Source organism: Neoarius graeffei, chromosome 3, assembly GCF_027579695.1.
Source record: "Neoarius graeffei isolate fNeoGra1 chromosome 3, fNeoGra1.pri, whole genome shotgun sequence".
NCBI lineage: Eukaryota > Metazoa > Chordata > Actinopteri > Siluriformes > Ariidae > Neoarius > Neoarius graeffei.
In genome coordinates this window covers 2,760,533-2,781,690 of record NC_083571.1, presented here as the reverse complement: position 1 = coordinate 2,781,690, position 21,158 = coordinate 2,760,533, and the positions used below count along the sequence as shown (strand labels likewise).

Sequence of the window (21,158 nt, the reverse complement as noted above, 5' to 3'; positions counted from 1 at the left end):
TGAGTGTATATTAAACACACACACACACACACACACACACACACACACAAAAAAAACAAAACAAAACATAGATTAAATAACATGGTGCTGTAATGTTTTCTATATAGTACAGGGTGAATAGAATTTACAAATCACTCATTTCTGTTTTTATTAGCATTTCCTTGCCATCCTAACTTTTTAAAATTAATTATATAATAATAATTATTATTATAAGTTGTGATTTGGAGAAAAACACTTTTGTTATCTTGAGATCACAAGAAAAAACGGCGTTGTGATTAACAGTGTGCTCCAGCAGGCGGCGCTGTGAGAATCCGATGTAAACTCAAAACACACGAAGAAGAGCTGCAGCTTCCCCCTTTGATTAAACGGTTAATTTTTCTCACTGAGGTAGCCATCTGTCCGTGAAAACGTTCCTGGTTGTGTTTAAAAAGAGATTTGCTTGATTTAAAAATAAAAAAACCTTGTTATTCTGTCTGTATTTGAGGATGTTCTCTGCGTTCTACTTTTGAAACCTGAGGTAAGTTAAAGTAGCTGAGCATCTCGGCTAGTTCCTCAGCTGTAGGGGTTGAATTCCAAATGGCTCCCTGCTCCCTTCAAAGTGCACTACGGAGAGTCTGGTGTATTTGAGTATTCACCCTACGTAGTTCACTACATAGTGAAAGAGAAGACATTTGGATTTCGGTCGCAGTAGTGTATGAGATTTTGGTGTTTATTGAGTCCAGCTACAGTTAAAGGTCAATATATAAATATTTATAGACAAACCTATTATATATAATGTTTTTTAATATCCAATGTAGTAAAGTTAGTTTTCTGTTAATTTAAACATATAAAACACAAACTACATTTTTACCAAATTTTCTTAATTAGCTTTTATGAATAATTTTGATTATTGATTGAGTTTTCCCCCCCCAGACATCTTCAGAAAAATCTTGTTAAAGTGATTTGGTATAAAGTTAAAGAACTAGTTAGTCCTCAATAATACAAATGAGATTATTTTAATTCACCACGGTTTCAGCGGGTGGTTGTGATGAATTGTCAGAAATCAAGAAGATCCTGAAGAACTTCGTTGTCCAAGCTCTCCACCTTTTCACACAGTGGCGTGAAATAATGCACGTGTAGCACCAAGACGCAGCACAACCCAGTACCAGACCTGTTTACTCCTACGGTTTGTCCGTAGTTCCTATGATTTTTCAAAACTAAATACGGACTACGAATTCTTGTCCAAAAACTACGATTTATGGCCGAAATGTTGCCAAATGTTTCATCAGGCTTTCGTCTAAATGGGGGAACAGGGGCACTGCGCCCTCTTACTCTCGGCGTGCGCCCCCTTACCGACTCCGTGAAAACATCCCAGCAACACTACGTGACAATGTTTCTGATCATCAAATACGTTATAATTGCTCCAAAAATATTCCAATCATAGTAGATACACCGCCAGACGGTGCAAAAACAATCCGAATTGGCGTTTTCCAGACTGAGGCGCCATGTTGTTCAGTTGTTTACTTGTCGCGGCTGCTCTTGCGAGATTTGACATGGGTTACATACAAGGTCAGCTGACTTGTAGAGCGAGATTTCTCGAGACCGAATGACCTTTCAGCCACCGGCGCGGGAGCTTTTGACAGAAGTAGTTCGCGAGTTGTTTTTGTTGACACTTGGGCATTTAAAGGATATGGGACATGAAACATAAAAGCACGCTATATCAGTTTCTTTCCATTAAAAATATGAATTAATTGCATCAACAAATACAAAATCATCTATTAAATTCAGCAAAATCGTTATATTCGTGATGATTATATGGCATTTCTGCTTGACTTCCGATATGCATTTTTTGCAATCGGAAGAGCCGCTGTCACGTGATCATACGTCACAAAAACTTTCGGGCACAGCACAAGCGGTTAGATGAATGGAGAAGTGGATGACAAGAAAATTGTTTTTATAGTCTTACACTGGACATCATGGTGTATTGTGCTGCTTATGGTTGCAATAATTCCAATGGGAAATGCCCTGGAGTAAGTTTTTTTGCATTCCCCAAGGACCCGAAGCTGAGGAAAGTGTGGGCTCACCTGCGCATGCGCAGTAGGCTTCGCGCATGCGCAGTAGGCTTGGTAGGACAACTGTACAGAACACCTGTTGAAAAACTTTGCACCTATTGTTTCCCACAAACTGTATTTGGACCATTTCACTGAGGATTCTTTCAACATTAATACTCAGGTACTGAGCGATATTAATTAATGAAACATGAAACAGGAAGCATAAGGATGAGAAAAAAACCAGTTCAAATCGGGAAGCCGCGCACACCTGCGCCAGGCTGCACAAATGCGCACGGCTTCCCGACCCAAACCGCCTCTCTCTCATCCTTACACTTCATGCCTCATGCTCCATGAACCAACATCGCTATTTTTTTTTTTTTTAAATCGGATCTGCGCGATTCAGCCGTGAAAAAGGCGGCATCCGCCGAAAGGCGCACTGTTTGCATCCCTGCACGGAGGCCAGGGGACAGGGCAGGAATATTTTTGTTGATATGAGTGATCCGGTGCGATTTCGCGACCCCCCTGTTGAAGACCTCTGCGCTAAGCGACTGAAAGCCGAGGTAAGGATTAGTATTATAATTTTGGGTGTATCAATTATTGATTATCATAATTCTGACTCGTTTCGCCATTTTGAATGTTTTCATCTCGGACTCTGGAAGCATTGTATCTCAATCAATCTCCAAAAATATCAGCAAAAAAAAACCTAGCTTGCAACGGACTTTAGCTAGATCTATGATGAACTTTCAATGTATGATACAAAAATAATACTTCTTTCAACAGATCATTAGCCTTTGAGCAGAATTGTTTTTAACTTACCAGGAAGTGTTATCGAGCCGACCGCTTTCAGTTTCATGAGGGCTGAATGAACTCTCACTCTCAGAATCATCTGACCCGTCAGAGTAAAGACAAGATCCATGTTCATGTGAATTTCCAGCTATCGGTTCGAATTGATAGGGTCTAACTTCACATCTCTGTGAAACATCGGGAATATCACTGTCGATGGTGTTCATTTCGGTAACCTGCTTACATTAGATTCCCAAGCGCTGGCTCCTTGGAAAGTTTTTGTGACATCACGGGTCATGTGACCACCTAGCTCATTAATGAATCCTTGTTTTATGCTGATGTATAAAAAAACTTGAATAATGTGGTGATTTTCACATTTTTGACGCCCTGCAGTGTTTTAGATGGCATTTCTTATGTCCTTTATACATAATTATGCCCAGGTAAAAATCCATGTCCCATATCCTTTAAAGATGTCATCCCGCGGCACGAAGTGGAACAAAGCCAAAGACTGTCCGGGGCAGAAGAAGATTACTTCTTTCTTTTTCAATGTTGACAGACAATTTGTTACAATTTCCCTCTCAGATAGCCTCAGAATGTCCCATTGGAGCATTTTTCAAAGGCTTTGCACGGCGGGGGGGGGGGGGGACAACCGGCACCATCTCCCCCCCCGCTTCGCTCCCTCGCCATGATGAGCGCCCTCGTACTAAATTTTTCTAGAAAAAACCCTGTTCATGACTTACTTTATAATCATATTTATTGTGGGAATCGAACATCGATCGTATAGTCATGGGCGCGGCCATGTTTAATCACGTTTAAGCCACGTTTACCGTACGTTGCATTGTGGGAAGGTTCCATTGTTTCAACTTTGGTTTCTGAGCAAAGGCCGATGGCATTATTGATAGTCCTGAAAAGAAATACCAGAAGTCGTCGCAAAAATATAAAGACTCCTATCACGATCTGTGGCCATGCCTTATGGTCTCTGAAATATTTTTTCTTATTGTAGCATCCTAAATAAGTATTACTGCTAGTCTTCTGGTTATTTCAGAGATACTGAAATAATGAAATGTATGAGGAGTCAACAAGTAGACCTTAGAGTCTAGGCTTGGTAATATGAGGATTATGGAGCAGATCTAGAATCTTACATGGGTTTGCTTTTTGGTTCTCACAGGTGCTTAACTTGACAGAAAAAATAAGACCAGTGCTAGATTTTAATTTTTAAAATTTTGTTCATGTAATCTATCACTTTCAACTTGAATGAGTACTATTATCTAATAGGCTGCTTTCTACTTTTTGTCTTCGATACAATACATAGATTGGACCCCAGTAAAATTCCTACTGACAGCTTACCAAAACTACTGACAAGATACTGCAAGACTACTGACAGGGCAAATTTGGGGTAAACAGGCCTGCAGTACAGTCGCACAGGACGATCTAATAAACATACAGCAGGTGACTTGAATACCAACATTCGATAGAATAAAAACAGATCAAAATGGATAGTGAAATAGATTAGTGTCAGTCGAGCTGTGCACAATCGCTGTAATCTTCAGAAGGAGGTTGGAACAGCGTAGGATCTAGAGGTTGTTCAGTCACGTGACTTCGCAACCACTGGCTGGATGTAATGATGTTAACAAAATGGTGACTGGGTCCAGTGATCCGGATGCAAATCCATACTTCGTTTTCCATGAGTTAAGATTTTGCTTCAATAGCTTCCTGCCTGTTTGAAGTATATTTTAAAGGTATTTTGGGCAAATTATCAGAATACAAACTAGTAACAAGAAAGACGAGATGTGTTAGCTGCAGCGGAATCTCTGTCTCAAGTGTACTTTGCACTCGGGTTGCCTTATTGGGTCAAATATGGACTGAAGGTTAGAGAAACAGTCTTGGACCCAAAGGGTTGCTGGTTCAATTCCTGGGACCAGCAGGAAACTGTGAAGGGAGTTGAGTGAATGAACAGCACTTTCCTGTCCTTCTGTATCATGACTGAAGTGCCCTTGAGTAAGGCATAAACAGTCATGAAGAGGGCAAGAGACTGGCTGTAAAGTGGCCAAGAGAAGATAAATTGGACTCATATGGAGTCTTTACATGATGTGTGTATGTGAACTGTCCTTTAGTGTTAGAGAGAGCTTTCGTTTCACAGTGTGTACCAAGAATACACTTTTTTTTTCTTTTTAGAGACTAAAATACATGGACACGTGAGGTGCACTGGTGTATTTTGAGTACCAGTATGTCCACTTCAGCTTTGCTCTTGCTCAGATGAAATGCTCATCATTTTGCTGAGATTTATTTGCCTGATAGTTGTGCTTTATTGTTATACATGGTACATGCAATGATTGCCAACTTCTGATTGGTCATCTACAGGCAGCTCATGCACGCTCGTTTTATTGGCTGTAATTTTCCCTTGTAAAATTTAAGAGGACGCTCATTAATAATACTAATAAGGCTATTGGCTAATTCAAATCTCAGCTTGAAAATCACGCTCTCCCCAATGGTGATTTTGATATAAAGCCCATTAATCGTCCAGCCCTGCTTTACACCAAGGGCTTGCTGGCCATTCTGAATGACCGAGAACACTCAAGGCTATCCAGTGTCCAAAGAGCCACAGTTACAGTCGTCACTCCCATTCTGTTTTACCCACTTCTAATCACCAGGGGTGGTGTCTAACCCCATGCTTCAAGGTCATTAGGAACTGACTCGCTCAGTCACTACGTTTACATGCACATAGAGAGAATCGAATTTCTGCCGTTGCTCGACTGAAATCGAAGTTCAAAATGCCATGTATACACCTTAATTCGGCTGAAATTGAACCGAACTTGATTTCTCGGAATCGAGCTACACGACCTAGTTTATGCGATTTCTGCCGAGCTACTTTGTGCATGTAAACCCTATCGAGCTAGTTGTCGAGCTACTTCCGGAAGTGACGAGTGACGAGACCACAAGCGGGAAACACAACAGCCTCGGTCGGCATGACAACGAATCATGACAACGGCATGAATCTTTTCTTTTTGTGGCATTGTTTGCACTGTTAAAATTTAGCTCACTTACTGTATCACCAAATACATCTGTACAGCTGTTGCATAGCTGTGAATTGTGTACATAAACAAGTCATTGTATTTGTGTGTGTGTGTGTGTGTGTGTGTGTGTATATATATATATATATATATATATATATATATATATATGTATATGTGTGTGTCCAACATCTGAAGAATGTCAATAAAAACAAAACAATTGAACTTTTTGTGTGTTTATTAAGACATAAGTTAAATTGTAAGCAAAAAAAAAATATTTTTTTGTAAGCAAAAAATGGACTTTAGAAAAATATTATTGTGCAAAATAAGTTGTCTTACAAAACAGTGGTCTGCGCCGGACAGTTTGTAGCCATAGTCTGTTAGAGCAAGCCTAACAGCTTGAACACGGAACTGCTAGTGTTGCCAGATTGGGGGTTTTAAGTGCATTTTAGCGGATTTGAACATGTTTTGGGCTGGAATACATCAGCAGTATCTGGCAACACTTTAGCTCTTCTTCATGACAACAACCGGAAGTGTACCAATACGATGGGGCGTGTAGCGCCACGTGTGGCTCGGGTGCACAATGCACCTTGCACAATAGCCCGATTTCACTTGTGCATGTAGGATTGGATTTCTCTGGCACCCCTGCTGGGACCCTTTGCTCGATTACCAACAGCAGCTCGATTTGGACGTGCATGTAAACGTAGTCAGTGACTTGGAGGGTGTTTGGAGATGATTACAGCACTCACACCACTAACGTGAACCAATCTCATGGTGGGACATCAGCATGAAAGGGCAGGGCCATTAGGAACCAATTCAGTCCTCTTATGCCCCTTTTCCACCAAATCAGTTCCAGGGCTGGTTCGGGGCCAGTGCTGGTGCTGGTTCACAACTCGTTCAACTTGCGAACCAGCTGAGAACCAGTTTGCTTTTCCATAGCTCGGGGTGCTAAGGGGAGCCACGTCATTACATCACTGTATACATCAGTTACGTCGCTGCGTTTGCATAAACCTTGGCGCGAACACTGACGCAACAACAACACGGAGAAGAAGAAGAAGCAACAACAACAATAATAATGGATGACTGCTGCTTTACTGCATCCATGATATCGCGTCGCTTATTTAAAAATGGTGCCCTCTCGCAGTCTTGCTATTGTTGTTGGTCTTAACAACTCCGCCCCCCTGCTGACGTAAGTAGTTCTTTCCTCTAGCCCAGCAAAGAGCCGGTGCTACCCCGGAACCGGTTTTTCTGGCCCAGAGCCAGTTCTTTGTCAGTGGAAACAGAAAACCCGGTTCCAAACTAAGCACTGGCCCCGAACCAGCCCTGGAACTGATTTGGTGGAAAAGGGGTATTAAGGCCAATTTATGCTGACAACCCAGTCCTCACAGATGGCGTCGCAGATGGCGTCTGCGAAGCCCCCCCTTCGCAGACGCTCTGCGCGCACCTCCCAAAAATTGTGACCACCGCAGACAGCCTCGCAGACAGCGTTGCAGATAAGAGGGCTCTGATTGGTCCACTCTACATCCGCTGTACACGCACTTCCGCTTCCCTACTTTCCCGGTTTGGTTTGTTTTCATGACCGCCATTTTTAAAAACACGAGCGAAGATGGAGCAGCACAAAGAGCAGTTGATTGAGGAAGTACGTACATCTATACGACTCCAGTTCTAGTCATTATAAGTAACCGGAGGATAAACACTCCACTAACCACACCCACCAACTACTCCTAGCGATTTCGCGACTTCGTGCCCCCTTGCGTTGTGGCGGTGAATAACATCGCGCACGCCTATTACTCCCCACTCAACGATAAATTACAACTGTCTGCGAAAAGCTATCTGCGAAAGCCTTGTCGCAAGAGCATGCAGAGGCCTTCAGACCCCTTTTCCCTCAAGGCAGTTATTTGCATTATGACAGCCAAAGAACCGGCTCTTGGCCAGGAAAACTGGTTCCAGAGCAGCACCAGCTACATTACATCAGGGGCTGGGGTGGGATTATCATGATCAACAAGACCAGCTAAAACTTTGTGATCACCATTTTTAAAAAACCAGAGCTCATGTAGCATCTAGTTTGACTAATCAAAAGAAGAAGAAAAAGAGACAATGTAGTCCATCATGATTGGTGTTGTGCTTGGTGTTAGCGTGGCAGGGTAGTGGTGTTAGTGTGGTAGGATTTAACAGGGATGATTAGTGGGGCGAGCTAGCAGCTGGGAAAGCAGAGATGTATACAGTAACGCCGTGGAAAAGCAAAATGGTTCTTAGAAGGTTCTCAAGTTGAACCAGCACCTGGTGCATGTTAGTGGAAAGGGGGTATTCGATCTAGAACACAACAGAAGCTGCTGACCTTTTCTTAACATGAAAGTACATTGAGTTCTGATCACATTGCAGGCATTTAGCACATGCTCTTATTCAGAGCGACATCCAAGACCCTGATACACCCACAGCAGTGAGCAGCTCAAGGCACTTCAGCCATTTCTGCTGGTCCAGGGAATTGAACTGGTGAACTTTTGGTCCCAAAGCTGCTTCTCTAACCTTCAGGTCATGGCTTCTGATGTTCTGAATGATGGGTCTACTGTTTAGTGCCCCGCCCGTTAATCCCAACAAACTAAAATTAAACATAACTGTCAGTTGCGATTGCTTTTATAGTGCTACATGTGTGTAAGAACTGGTGTCCTGCAGGACATAACTGAAAACACATGTTGATCATGAGGAAGAAACCCATCAGGCTTCAGTAGCCATTTCACATTCTCACCAAAAATAGAGGTTTCTGTGGTCTTTCGTTATAATGATGATGATTATTGGAGTTCTCCTTATGATGTGAGCCTCCTTTTCCAGGATCTCATAATGGAATCAGGAGATATTGGACCATGCTTTTCCAGAGACTTGCCACACACTTCTGCTGGCTCACAGGTAACGGTTAGCAGTGTGTGTGTGTGTGTGTGTGTGTGTGTGTGTGAAATCATCTTTTTGATGTTTAAAGCCCTCTGAATGTTGGAACAAGTAAAATAAAGGATTAATGAAGGAAACAGCCATTTTTATTCAGGATCATGGGTTAGTTTAAACATGTAATAGGAAAAAGATTCATCTGACGCTGTGAACGTTCTTCGATTAATCAGCTTCTTTCCACGATTGCTTGAATGCTGTCCTGTTAATTAATCAAGCAGGGACTTTGTTTTGTGCACTTTGATGATTAGTTTTTAGAAAGTTGTACAGCTTCAGGTGGAGGGACATCAAGCTGTCTAGAACACGTCGCACTGCTGAACCATCAGGAACATGTAAAAAAGGAAGAACCTGAAGGTGAAGACTCAGTCTGCCTCTGTGAGTCAGAAATCCAGATTACAGTCCAGTCAGATCCTCTGGAACAAGTTTACATCTAACTTGGTTTTATTTTGTACATCACATTTTTTTCTTAAATGACAAATCGATCCATTATTTCAGGTGAAGCAACAGTGGCCTCCATGGGACGTCTCACACCTACGGACCAGCAGAAAGATGTAAAAAAGGAAGAAGATGAAGACTGCCTCCGTAAGACAGCAGGGTGTATTTTCTTTCCCTCTTGTTCTGCAGAGATTTACTTGAGATCAGAGTAATTGTAAAAATGTAATTGGTGGACTTTCAGGTGGAGGAACGTCAGACTCGATGGAAAGTGTAGACCAACAGAGGGGGTTTCAGAGCAAGGAGATTAAAGAGGAAGAGTCTGAAGATGAAGATTATCTCTGTACGACGACACTACGTGGTAAGCAACGCTGGCACTGGAGCTCTCATTAAAAAGACTGCTGTACAGTTAATTCACAAGGAAGAAATACAGGAAGTGAAACTTTTGGTTGAAATTGCAGGCTTTTTTTTTTTTTTCCCCTCCAAATCTCCTCGATCCTTTGGGGTAGATGTTTGGGAGATGAATGGGTGCACCGGCTGATTTATTCCAGTCTTCAATTTCACGTAATTTTGGAATTGACACACAGCTACAGCCATCATGTCTTTTTGGTGGCTTTCTAGGATGTCATTTTTTTAAATTGCAGATGTCATGGCAGCTTCAATTAAGGAAAGACCTCCTGTCTCAGAAGGGAAACGAAGTGTCTTCCAACACCAGATCACCTTCAGTTGTTGTACAAGACCGATGTCGTGGGATGCCACACCTTTTCCTGTCTGGCTCTAGAAAGGCTTTCATGTTTGTAAGGAACATGCTGTGTGGAGATCAGGGTCTCCTCAGCTATGCAGTCTTCATCACCACCGTCTCCTTTCAGATCCCACACGTCACCTCACTAAGGAGACGTCACTTCTGTGTTCACTCCACCCCACTGCTGCAGTCCCTCCACTGGCTTTCTGGAGCTTCTGCAGCAGGTTTCAGTCTCTGATAGTTGCCTAGGCATGATTTCTTCTCATGCTGTATGACCCTCCCCCTCCCATGATACTAGCTTGATGGTATATTTAGTCCCTGACCTAGTAAAGTAGTACGAGACTCAAAGGCGTGACACCTCGTGATAGTGCTGGACAGTATGACCAAAAATTTGTATCAGGTTTTTTTTTTAAAAAAAAGATCCTGGCGGTTTCATGGTATACCAGGGTCAGGCTTATGGCTTATTTGTACATGGAAAATAAAAACATTTTAATTTGATCCTGTATATAACAAAGTCTTAGATCAGTATGTATGAAACAGTTGCAGAATGTAAACAATTTTTATCATGCAAATTGCAGCAGAGCTTTAAAAAAAGAGTAAAAGTCAAAAGTTTGTACACCCTTACTCAACTCATTCCTACCTTATTGAACAATACTGAAGACATCAATGGCGGCACAGTGGTGTAGTGGTTAGCGCTGTCGCCTCACAGCAAGAAGGTTCTGGGTTTGAGCCCAGTGGCCAATGGGGACCTTTCTGTGTGGGTTTCCTCCGGGTGCTCCGGTTTCCCCCACAGTCCAAAGACATGCAGGTTAGGATAATTGGCGGCTCTAAATTGACTGTGAATGGTAGTTTGTCTCTGTGTGTCACCCCTGTGATGATCTGGTGGCTTGTCCATGGTGAACCCCGCCTCTCACCCATAGTCAGCTGGGATAGGCTCCATCTTGCCCGCAACTCTGTACAGGATAAGCGCTTACAGATGATGGATGGATGGATGAAGACATCAAAACTATGAAATAACAGATTAGATTCGACTCAACTTTATCATCATCGAACAGGTGCTTAAACAATGAAATGCAGTTCTCATTGAATCAGAAGTGCAAATTAGTGTCAGAGTGCAATATGTATAAAAGTTAACAGCCCTACTGTAATACGGATGTGTACTTGGAGTATTAGGATAAATATCTATACGTGTAGAGAGAGATACACGCTCACTGGCCACTTTAATAGGAACTTGTTAATTCTAAGATCCCTGTTCTTGGCTGCAGGGGTGGACCCCAATGTGTTCTTCTACTGTTGCATGCTGAGATGCTTTTCTGCTCACCACGGTTGTAAAGAGTGATTTATATGAGTTGCTATATCCTTCCTGGCAAAAAAGCTTGAACCACCTCGAATCTGTCCATTTTCTGATCTCTGACCCTCTCTTATCAACAAGGCGTTTGTTTCCACCCACAGAACTGTCGCTCACTCACTCAGTGTTTTTTGTTTTCTGCACCATTCTGTGTAAACTCTAGAGACTGTTGTGTGTGAAAACCCCAGGAGATCAGCAGCTTCTGAAATACTCAAACCAGTCCATCTGGATCAAACCAACACCCATACCACAGGGTCATTCCGTGCCAACTCACCTAAGGGTCCCCACATCACCGTCTCAGATTTTGCTCAAAAAATTCTATAATCAAGAATCATATGTTTGTACCACACATGCAAAATATTAGCTCCCAATTCATTGTAGTTTTGGAACTACTGGCCTTTGAAATTTTGATGTCAAAATACCACATGACGAAATGGCTCTTTCCCCAACTTCAGAGACCCATAACTTTTTATTGCAGCTATCTAGACAGTTGTGTTTGCAGATTCTTACTGAATGATACCCACTCTTTTCAAATCTGTTGTCAGAAAGCCTCTGAAGGACATACGTTTTGCATAATGGGAAGCCAAAAATGACGTTTTGGCCAAAATCACATAAAATTCATTAAAACTCTAGGGGGCATAGTAGAAATATGAAGCTAGTTAGATTTTTTTTCCTCACTACATAGTATTTGTAGGGTTGTTATCTGTTCACAGAAACATATTTTGCCATGAAATTTCAATTCCTGAATTTACAAAAAAAATTTTAACATCTTACGTCCTTTCCGAGGGGGCTAAAATAGGGCATTTTCGCCATCTTATTTGGTCATGTGGCTAGGGGTTTAGGATCTTCAAATTTTTTGTGAAGATGCTCTCATATAAGATGTAACTACTCCCTGATTTTTTTTAACAAACGCCCCTTGCTTCATATTTTAATAATTTTTTTTGTACATGGACAGTTTCATCATTTTTCACTTTTTTCCACATTCAGAACTCTGTAACTCTAAATTGGAAGATTCCTACTAGCAGCTATTTCAGATTTACATACACTGACACACAAATTTTCATATTTTAGTAGTTGTATGCCCAAGAAATTCATATTTTTCTTTCTATTGGGACCTAAAAACAGCTATTTGGCCAAAAATGACAAAAACGCTGGGCAGCTTTTAATAAACAAGGGAATAATAAAGGGGTGTTTTGCACACAAATTAAGGCTTATAAGAACCTAATCTAGGCATACACATTTCCTGAACAACTTTTTCTGTATTGTATATTATTTTTTGCAATTAGAAAATTTTAGGTATAATTGCAATTTTTGTTGAATATCCTTGGAAAATATAGAAAAATAACAACAAAATTCTGGAGTAGTATTTTTTATATACTTCAAGGTTGTGTAAGCACAAAACATTTAGCAATGAGGTTTTATTTACATATTAACACATTCAATGATCCATGATCATGATGTTGAAAAACATCACAAGATTTGTACATAATTTAAAGTCAAATATGGGCATCCGTGATAATGGGTAATTCATTCACAGGCAGTACAGTTTCATGTGATGTGCTAAGACACTCATAAACTGTCATCTAGTAGTACATAAGTTAAAACTTAAGTCTTTCACAAGTTTGAAGTCATCCTCTGTTAGTTGGTATTGGCGTCCCCCCTTTTTATGTTTGGGGCCTCTACCACACAAAGGACATGAAGCAAAGGCACCCAACATTCATCTTTCCTGCTTTGTGGTGGCCATGAGAATGTGTTGCCTCGTCCTTGTCTCATGAAATTGACATACACATCATTTTCTTCTTCATTTCTGGTGACAATATTTCCAATGTACCATTTTCTGTCATAAACACAGGCAATATATTTGCCCGGCTGGTACATATTTGGTGCAGATTGGGACATTTGGCTTGGGGCCTGTAACTGGGACTGTAAAACTGGTGTGGTTTCAGGTCCTATGTCCACTACCGATGATGGTACCACATCAGAAGAAACCCTTCTCATCTCCAGCTGAGTGGGTGCAATTGGGCTAAGGATATCATTGCTAATATATATATATATATGGATAGAAAAAGTCACCACATCTTTAATTTATGAGGAAAATAGCCCATTCCCTCCAGAACTTGAAAAATATCAAGTCAACATTTTTGTCATTTTTGGCCAAATAGCTGTTTTTAGGTCCCAATAGAAAGAAAAATATGAATTTCTTGGGCAGACTACTACTAAAATATGAAAATTTGTATGTCAGTGTATGTAAATCTGAAATAGCTGCTAGTAGGAATTTTCCAATGTAGAGTTACAGAGTTCTGAATGTGGAAAAAAGTGAAAAATGATGAAACTGTCCATGTACAAAAAAAATTATTAAAATATGAAGCAAGGGGCTTTTGTTAAAAAAAATCAGGGAGTAGTTACATCTTATATGAGAGCATCTTCACAAAAAACTAGAAGATCCTAAACCCCTAGCCACATTAACAAATAAGATGGCAAAAATGCCCTATTTTAGCCCCCTCGGAAAGGACGTAAGATGTTAAAAAAATTTTTAAAAATTCAGGAATATAATTTTCATCGCAAAATATGTTTCTGTGAACAGATAACAACCCTACAATTACTATGTAATGAGGAAAAAAATCTAACTAGTTTCATATTTCTACTAGGCCCCTTTGAGTTTTAATGAATTTTAAGCGATTTTGGCCAAAATGCCATTTTTGGCTTCCTATTATGCAAAAAGTATGTCCTTCAGAGGCTTTCTGGCAACAGATTTGAAAAGAGTGGGTATCATTCAGTAAGAATCTGCACACACAACTTTCTAGATAGCTGCAATAAAAAGTTATGGGTCTCTGAAATTGGGGAAAGAGCCAATTTCGACATGTGGCGTTTTGACATCAATATTTCAAAGGCCTGTAGTTCCAAAACTACAACATAATTGGGGGCTAATATTTTGCATGTGTGGTACAAACATATGATTCTTGATTAGAGAATTTTTTGAGTAAAATCTGAGACGGTGATGTGGGGGAGTTCCTGAAATTTAGGTGAGTTGGCACGGAATGACCCCACAGTGAGAGAAAGAAAGTCACACTTCACTGTGAGATCACAATTTTTCCCATTCTGATGTTTGAACATTATGAACATTAACTGAAGCTCTTGATTTGTATCTGTGGGATTTGATGCATCGTGCTGCTGTCGAGGGATCGGCTGATTAGAGAACGGCAGAAAACAGTAGCAGGTGGATAGGCGTATATACACGGACACTATACGTAACTGTGTGTATGTGTGTGTGTAACCCCTGTTCCATAAGGGAGGGGACAAAGGTATAAACATTAAGCTGTCCTTATAACAGTCCCAGTTTGTTAAAGATCAACTGCTGAACAGAGAGAAGAGCGTGGTGATGAGGGCTGTATGACAGATGTGACCCTTTATTGCCGTCATGCATTAACTGTCTTAGCAATGTGAATAGAGCCAGACACATGACGGCCTGGTATCTGTTATACTATTTGTTGTACCTTGTTAGAATCTCTTAGAATCTCCAAAAATGATTAATACAGAACACTTTGTCCATGTGTTTCTTGTACTGTTCATCTTCTGTTTCAGAAATGAGTGGTGCCGAGTTTCAAGTCTTCTCCTGCTCCTGGTGTTCGCTTTCCTATACATCTCAAAATAACCTCCACAAACATATCAGAAGATGCCACTACAAGGAATATGACAGACAGTTAAAATCAGGAGAGATAAAATATGAGAATCTTATCTTAAGAAAGTCCAGTATTGAGCAGACAGTCTCTGGTCCTGTCAGCAGTAACGCCTGTAATCAGCCAATGGAGAAACAGGTGTATCCTTGCTCACAGTGTGGGAGGAGTTTTACTGACCGGAGTAATCTCCGACGCCATCAATATATTCACACAGGAGTGAAGCCATATCACTGCTCATTGTGTGGGAAGAGTTTTATTCGAAAATATGATCTCCAGACACACCAGCGCATTCACACAGGAGAGAAACCGTATCCCTGCTCAGAGTGTGGGAAGAGTTTTATTCGAAACTGGGACCTCCAAGTACACCAGCGCGTTCATACAGGAGAGAAGCCGTATCACTGCTCACAGTGTGGGAAGGGTTTTAATCAGCAGAGCCATCTCCAAACACACTTACACATTCATACAGGAAAGAAACCCTATTGCTGCTCACAGTGCCAGAAGAGTTTCATTCGAAGGAAGGATCTTCAGATACACCAGCACATTCACACAGGAGAAAAACCACATTGCTGCTCACATTGTGGGAAGAGTTTTACTCGACACAGTGAGCTCCAAATACACCAGCGCATTCACACAGGAGAGAAGCCCTATCACTGCTCGCAGTGTGGGAAGAGTTTTTCCCAACACAGTAACCTTCACCGACACCAGCGTATTCACACCGGAGAGAGGCCGTACCACTGCTCACAGTGTGGGAGGAGTTTCGCTCAACGTGGGAAGCTCCAACAACATCAGAATGTTCACAGCAGTGTAAAGCTACTACATCGCTGCTCCGAGTGTGGGAAGAGTTTTAATCAACAGAGAAATCTCAGACAACACCAGCATGTTCACAGAGCACACAAACCAATTTGATATTTATTGGAGATGGAGATTTCCTTATTCAGGTGCATTTTACATGCACCAGTGCTCCAAGATTAAAACATCAGCTCGTGATGTCTGATCTCTTGAGAGCATGAAATAAGCTGCCCTTCTAGTTATCAGGATTTACTTAAAATATATAAATAAATGTATTTATTCTGTATGTACAGTATGTTGGTAAATGATGTCGTTGGCTGTCCATTGCTAGCGATGATGACTGCTTCATTAGGACACACAGAAACGCAAATGGGCCGCGATTTCCTAATGAAGCGCCTTGCGCAGTAAGGTAAGACAAATGATGTCGTGCCTCCATCGTGTTCTCTCTGGACCTCCAGACCTGATGCCAAGTGATGCACAAAAGTGCCACAGACTTGACGGGCATGGAAGTTGCCCCGCAGTGACAACTGACTCGCCGAGTGATGCCATCCGTTGGCCATTTGAGTGGCTCTTCCACATGCCATCTGGTGGTGTGCTACTGACCCTGTTGGGTTCATCTGCCACACTACACTGAAAAGCTGCTGCCAGTGCCTACACTGCTGCCAGCGCCTTATTGGTGAATGTACTATTTAACCCATAGCTGGAACCCAGGTAGGTGCTACAGTACCACTCCGGGTCAGAGTGGACCTGGGAGCAATGGGGATTAAGGGGTAACTCCACTTTCCCCAGTACTTACTGTAAGTCCTCCCAGACCTGAGACTCCCCACCGGTTGCAATTTAAAGTCATACCCAGGACTACATGATGTACTTACAGAGTAAACAACCTGTGTTTGTTGGAAGCAAACCATACCTTGTCAGGGTGCTCCCCCCGTAAGGAATTAGAGGAATTACAGGGTCTGCCAGAAAAGTACATTCTGATCTGGTATCTGAATTGGATTCCCTTTTTCCACACCATAAGGCTACAAAGAAACGTCCTCATTTCTAACACTACCTTTATCTTATACTGCAAAGTGTAGCCACTTTCACATGTAAAATGTAAAAACAACACGGAACAGATAACAAATTTTTATTCTCACTCCGTCTTCCATAATGGAGAAGTAACAGAGATCATGTATCTCAGCTGACGGTATTTAACGGGATTCTACAGAGCATGAACCATGTGAGACCGGATGTGACGTATAATTTATGAGGTGGTGAGTCCATTGTTGTGAAAAGCCCAAGCTGAGACATTAGTGAGTTCGCAACATGGCACGAGTCGAGCTGCATCACGTCTGTATTGAGTCTTTTCCTGTTTCTGAACATTTGATTTGTTCCAGCAAAAACTATTTGACATTTTTGCTAATACAGTGGGACGCCGTACCTGCTGACTCACTCACTCATACAAGCACGACTCCTCAAACTACAGTTCACATGCTTTCACTTATTACTCCCTTTCTTTAAACCCCGCCTTCTGTTAGCTTGTCTTGCGTTGGTTTCTATTTTCTGTGCTGACGCTTGTTGTATGTTATGTAAATAAGATTTCCGCACTTGCGTCCGTCTCAACCCTGATAAAAATATTATACCTGCCGATGTTTTCTTTGCTTACTGTTTTGAATTTGCTGTGGGGTTGCTTTACATTGAAGCAGTGTGAGTGCCATTGCAATATCATTACATCATTTATGTCGCCGTCAGCAACGTCACAACCGTCACATGTAAATCCGACAGCTCCGCTTCCCATTGGAGCCATAACAAGATTTTCATAACAATAATGAGCCACCAGGGGATTGATTAACGTTTTGACTTTGCCATTTTGCTTCCATTCCCACACGGCACCATTAGAGTAAAATAGCAGAAAATATACGTTTTCGTTGTGAGCGGAAATGGGGTATCTGAAAATCGTAATATAGAAATGGGAGAACAGTAATCCCACCCTGATGTCCTGTTTCTGCTTAGAGTTTTTGTCATCTGAAAATTGCTCACTACTACTAAGGATGGTCCCACATGGACTGACAGTAGCTCACCAGGAGATTACTGTGGGTGGTACCAGAGCCACAGCGAGAGAGCGAGTGCAGTGGTGCCTGGGGATTTTAGAATTAGAAGCCTTTATTTGATGGCTCTGTGTAATGAAGGTAACTCTACATAAACAAGTTAAAAATGTTTGATGGTCACATGATTCATGTTGATTTCAAATAGTTCCATAAGTTCTTAGCAGGCAATATGAGCATGTAAATACAGAGAGACATGATTGCGATTTTGGGTAGTTAGTAATCGGTAAATAGCACAATGACATGTATGTAGTTACATCACTTTTTTTTACATTTTTTTTAAAAAGTGTATTTCGGTACTGTTTGTGGATTAATTTGAACAGCTAGCAAATTTTAGGCTAATGTTCCCTTCATAAAAGAGTGTGTTGCTGCTTATTGTTTTGATATCTTTTTTTTTTTAAACGATGTTCTTAACTCATACCCTAATGTTTATTGATGTATTTAGAGGGAAGGGAAGGAATGGTTCAAAATTCAAATCAAATTAATTTTCTAAAATTTCTTTAATTCATGGTGGTTTCAGTAATCTGATGGTAACTGAGGGATGAAGTAGTCTCAGTGACTCATGTAATCTTTATGACTTTCAGATCGGATAGGAGAAGACTGACAGGTAATGATTGTCATGATTCCATTCAGTAAATCCCTAATAAACACAGAAACTTGAATAACATGTCAAGTAGTTTGTCTATGCCCTTTCTTCTGCATTGTCCCTGCATATATTCTAATAATAATACAATCAACTATTTATCATACATACAGGACATGTTTTCGATGGAATAATGTGTTCTATTCCCTTCTAGCGGGTTTCGTTCATTTGGGTTGATAGCATGCAAAATTTTTAGCATATCACTTCAGCCTACGTGTATTACATCACTCTACCCAATGGAGAATGAGCATTGAATATGGTTTATGTTGTCTTGACAACCATGCAGTATCACATGTCGGAGCTGATGCGAATATACAATGAGAGTTTTCCGCTGCACATGTGCACAAGCATTTCTTGTTTTCCAGGAAAGAGAAAGACATGCTGAACACCTGAAAGGCTACCAAAACTTACAACCCCGATTCCAAAAAAGTTGGGACAAAGTACAAATTGTAAATAAAAACGGAATGCAATGATGTGGAAGTTTCAAAATTCCATATTTTATTCAGAATAGAACATAGATGACATATCAAATGTTTAAACCGAGAAAATGTATCATTTAAAGAGAAAAATTAGGTGATTTTAAATTTCATGACAACACCACATCTCAAAGTTGGGACAAGGCCATGTTTCCCACTGTGAGACATCCCCTTTTCTCTTTACAACAGTCTGTAAACGTCTGGGGACTGAGGAGACAAGTTGCTCAAGTTTAGGGATAGGAATGTTAACCCATTCTTGTCTAATGTAGGATTCTAGTTGCTCAACCATCTTAGGTCTTTTTTTTTTGTCGTATCTTCCGTTTTATGATGCGCCAAATGTTTTCTATGGGTGAAAGATCTGGACTGCAGGCTGGCCAGTTCAGTACCCGGACCCTTCTTCTACGCAGCCATGATGCTGTAATTGATGCAGTATGTGGTTTGGCATTGTCATGTTGGAAAATGCAAGGTCTTCCCTGAAAGAGACGTCGTCTGGATGGGAGCATATGTTGCTCTAGAACCTGGATATACCTTTCAGCATTGATGGTGTCTTTCCAGATGTGTAAGCTGCCCATGCCACACGCACTAATGCAACCCCATACCATCAGCGATGCAGGCTTCTGAACTGAGCACTGATAACAACTTGGGTCGTCCTTCTCCTCTTTAGTCCGAATGACACGGCGTCCCTGATTTCCATAAAGAACTTAAAATTTTGATTTGTCTGACCACAGAACAGTTTTCCACTTTGCCACAGTCCATTTTAAATGAGCCTTGGCCCAGAGAAGACGTCTGCGCTTCTGGATCGTGTTTAGATACGGCTTCTTCTTTGAACTATAGAGTTTTAGCTGGCGACGGCGGATGGCACGGTGAATTGTGTTCACAGATAATGTTCTCTGGAAATATTCCTGAGTCCATTTTGTGATTTCCAATACAGAAGCATGCCTGTATGTGATGCAGTGCCGTCTAAGGGCCCGAAGATCACGGGCACCCAATATGGTTTTCCGCACTTGACTCTTACGCACATTCTTCCAGATTCTCTGAATCTTTTGATGATATTATGCACTGTAGATGATATGTTCAAACTTTTTGCAATTGTACACTGTCGAACTCCTTTGATATTGCGCCACTATTTGTCGGCGCAGAATTAGGAGGATTGATGATCCTCTTCCCATCTTTACTTCTGAGAGCCGCTGCCACTCCAAGATGCTCTTTTTATACCCAGTCATGTTAATGACCTATTGCCAATTGACCTAATGAGTTGCAATTTGGTCCTCCAGCTGTTCCTTTTTTGCACCTTTAACTTTTCCAGCCTCTTATTGCCCCTGTCCCAATTTTTTTTAGATGTGTTGTTGTCATGAAATTTCAAATGAGCCAATATTTGGCATGAAATTTCAAAATGTCTCACTTTCGACATTTGATATGTTGTCTGTTATATTGTGAATACAATATTAGTTTTTGAGATTTGTAAATTATTGCATTCCGTTTTTATTTACAACTTGTACTTTGTCCCAACTTTTTTGGAATCGGGGTTGTAGATATTCTTCACACACATTTACAAGAGAAAAACATACTAACAGACATCAAAAAACTGGAAAAGAGAGCATGTATGTATAATAATGATGATGATGACGACACTGGCTGGCTTTTTTTCGTGGTCGATCGGATATATTCCATTCAGCTACTCGTCTTTGACTCGTTCAGCATCATGCTAGTTGAATAGAGTATATCTGATATACCACGCAACACCAGCCAATATTCTTTAAATAATATAACTCCCTGTACTCCACAAAAAAATAATGAATGTTTAGAAGATTTTTTCTCTCAATTAATAGGCTGTTCCTGGTTAATGTTATGTGTTGTGAACTTTATCTTGTATCCTCGCCTCAACCATTTTCTGTTAACATTCTTTAAATTTACTCATTTATTGGGGGATAATTCACTAAAATGCTTTAATGCACCTGTTAACTTGATTGATATGTGCCGATAATATACAGTCTTCTTCTTTTGGCTGCTCCCGATTAGGGGTTGCCGCAGCAGATCTTTCGTCTCCATTGCTCCCTGTCTTCCGCATCCTTCTCTACCACACCTGCCACTTTCATGTCCTCTCTCACCACATCCATGTATCTCCTCTTTGGCCTTCCTCGTTTTTGTTTGCCTGGCAGCTCCATCCTCAACATTCTCCTTCCCACATGCTCTGCATCTCTTCTCA

At 41.1% G+C, this 21,158-nt stretch overlaps 1 protein-coding gene across 1 annotated transcript; it reads left to right on the top strand.

The window, feature by feature from the left end:
• Positions 1-352: 352 nt before the first annotated feature.
• On the top strand, positions 353-18,196 carry LOC132883078 (zinc finger protein OZF-like). Its single transcript, XM_060916266.1, has 6 exons — positions 353-517; positions 8,654-8,728; positions 9,013-9,136; positions 9,257-9,343; positions 9,438-9,554; positions 14,866-18,196. Exons 2-6 carry the CDS (start codon positions 8,663-8,665, stop codon positions 15,864-15,866), a joined length of 1,395 nt encoding a protein of 464 aa, XP_060772249.1. The 5' UTR covers positions 353-517; positions 8,654-8,662; the 3' UTR covers positions 15,867-18,196.
• The last annotated feature ends 2,962 nt before the right edge of the window (positions 18,197-21,158 follow it).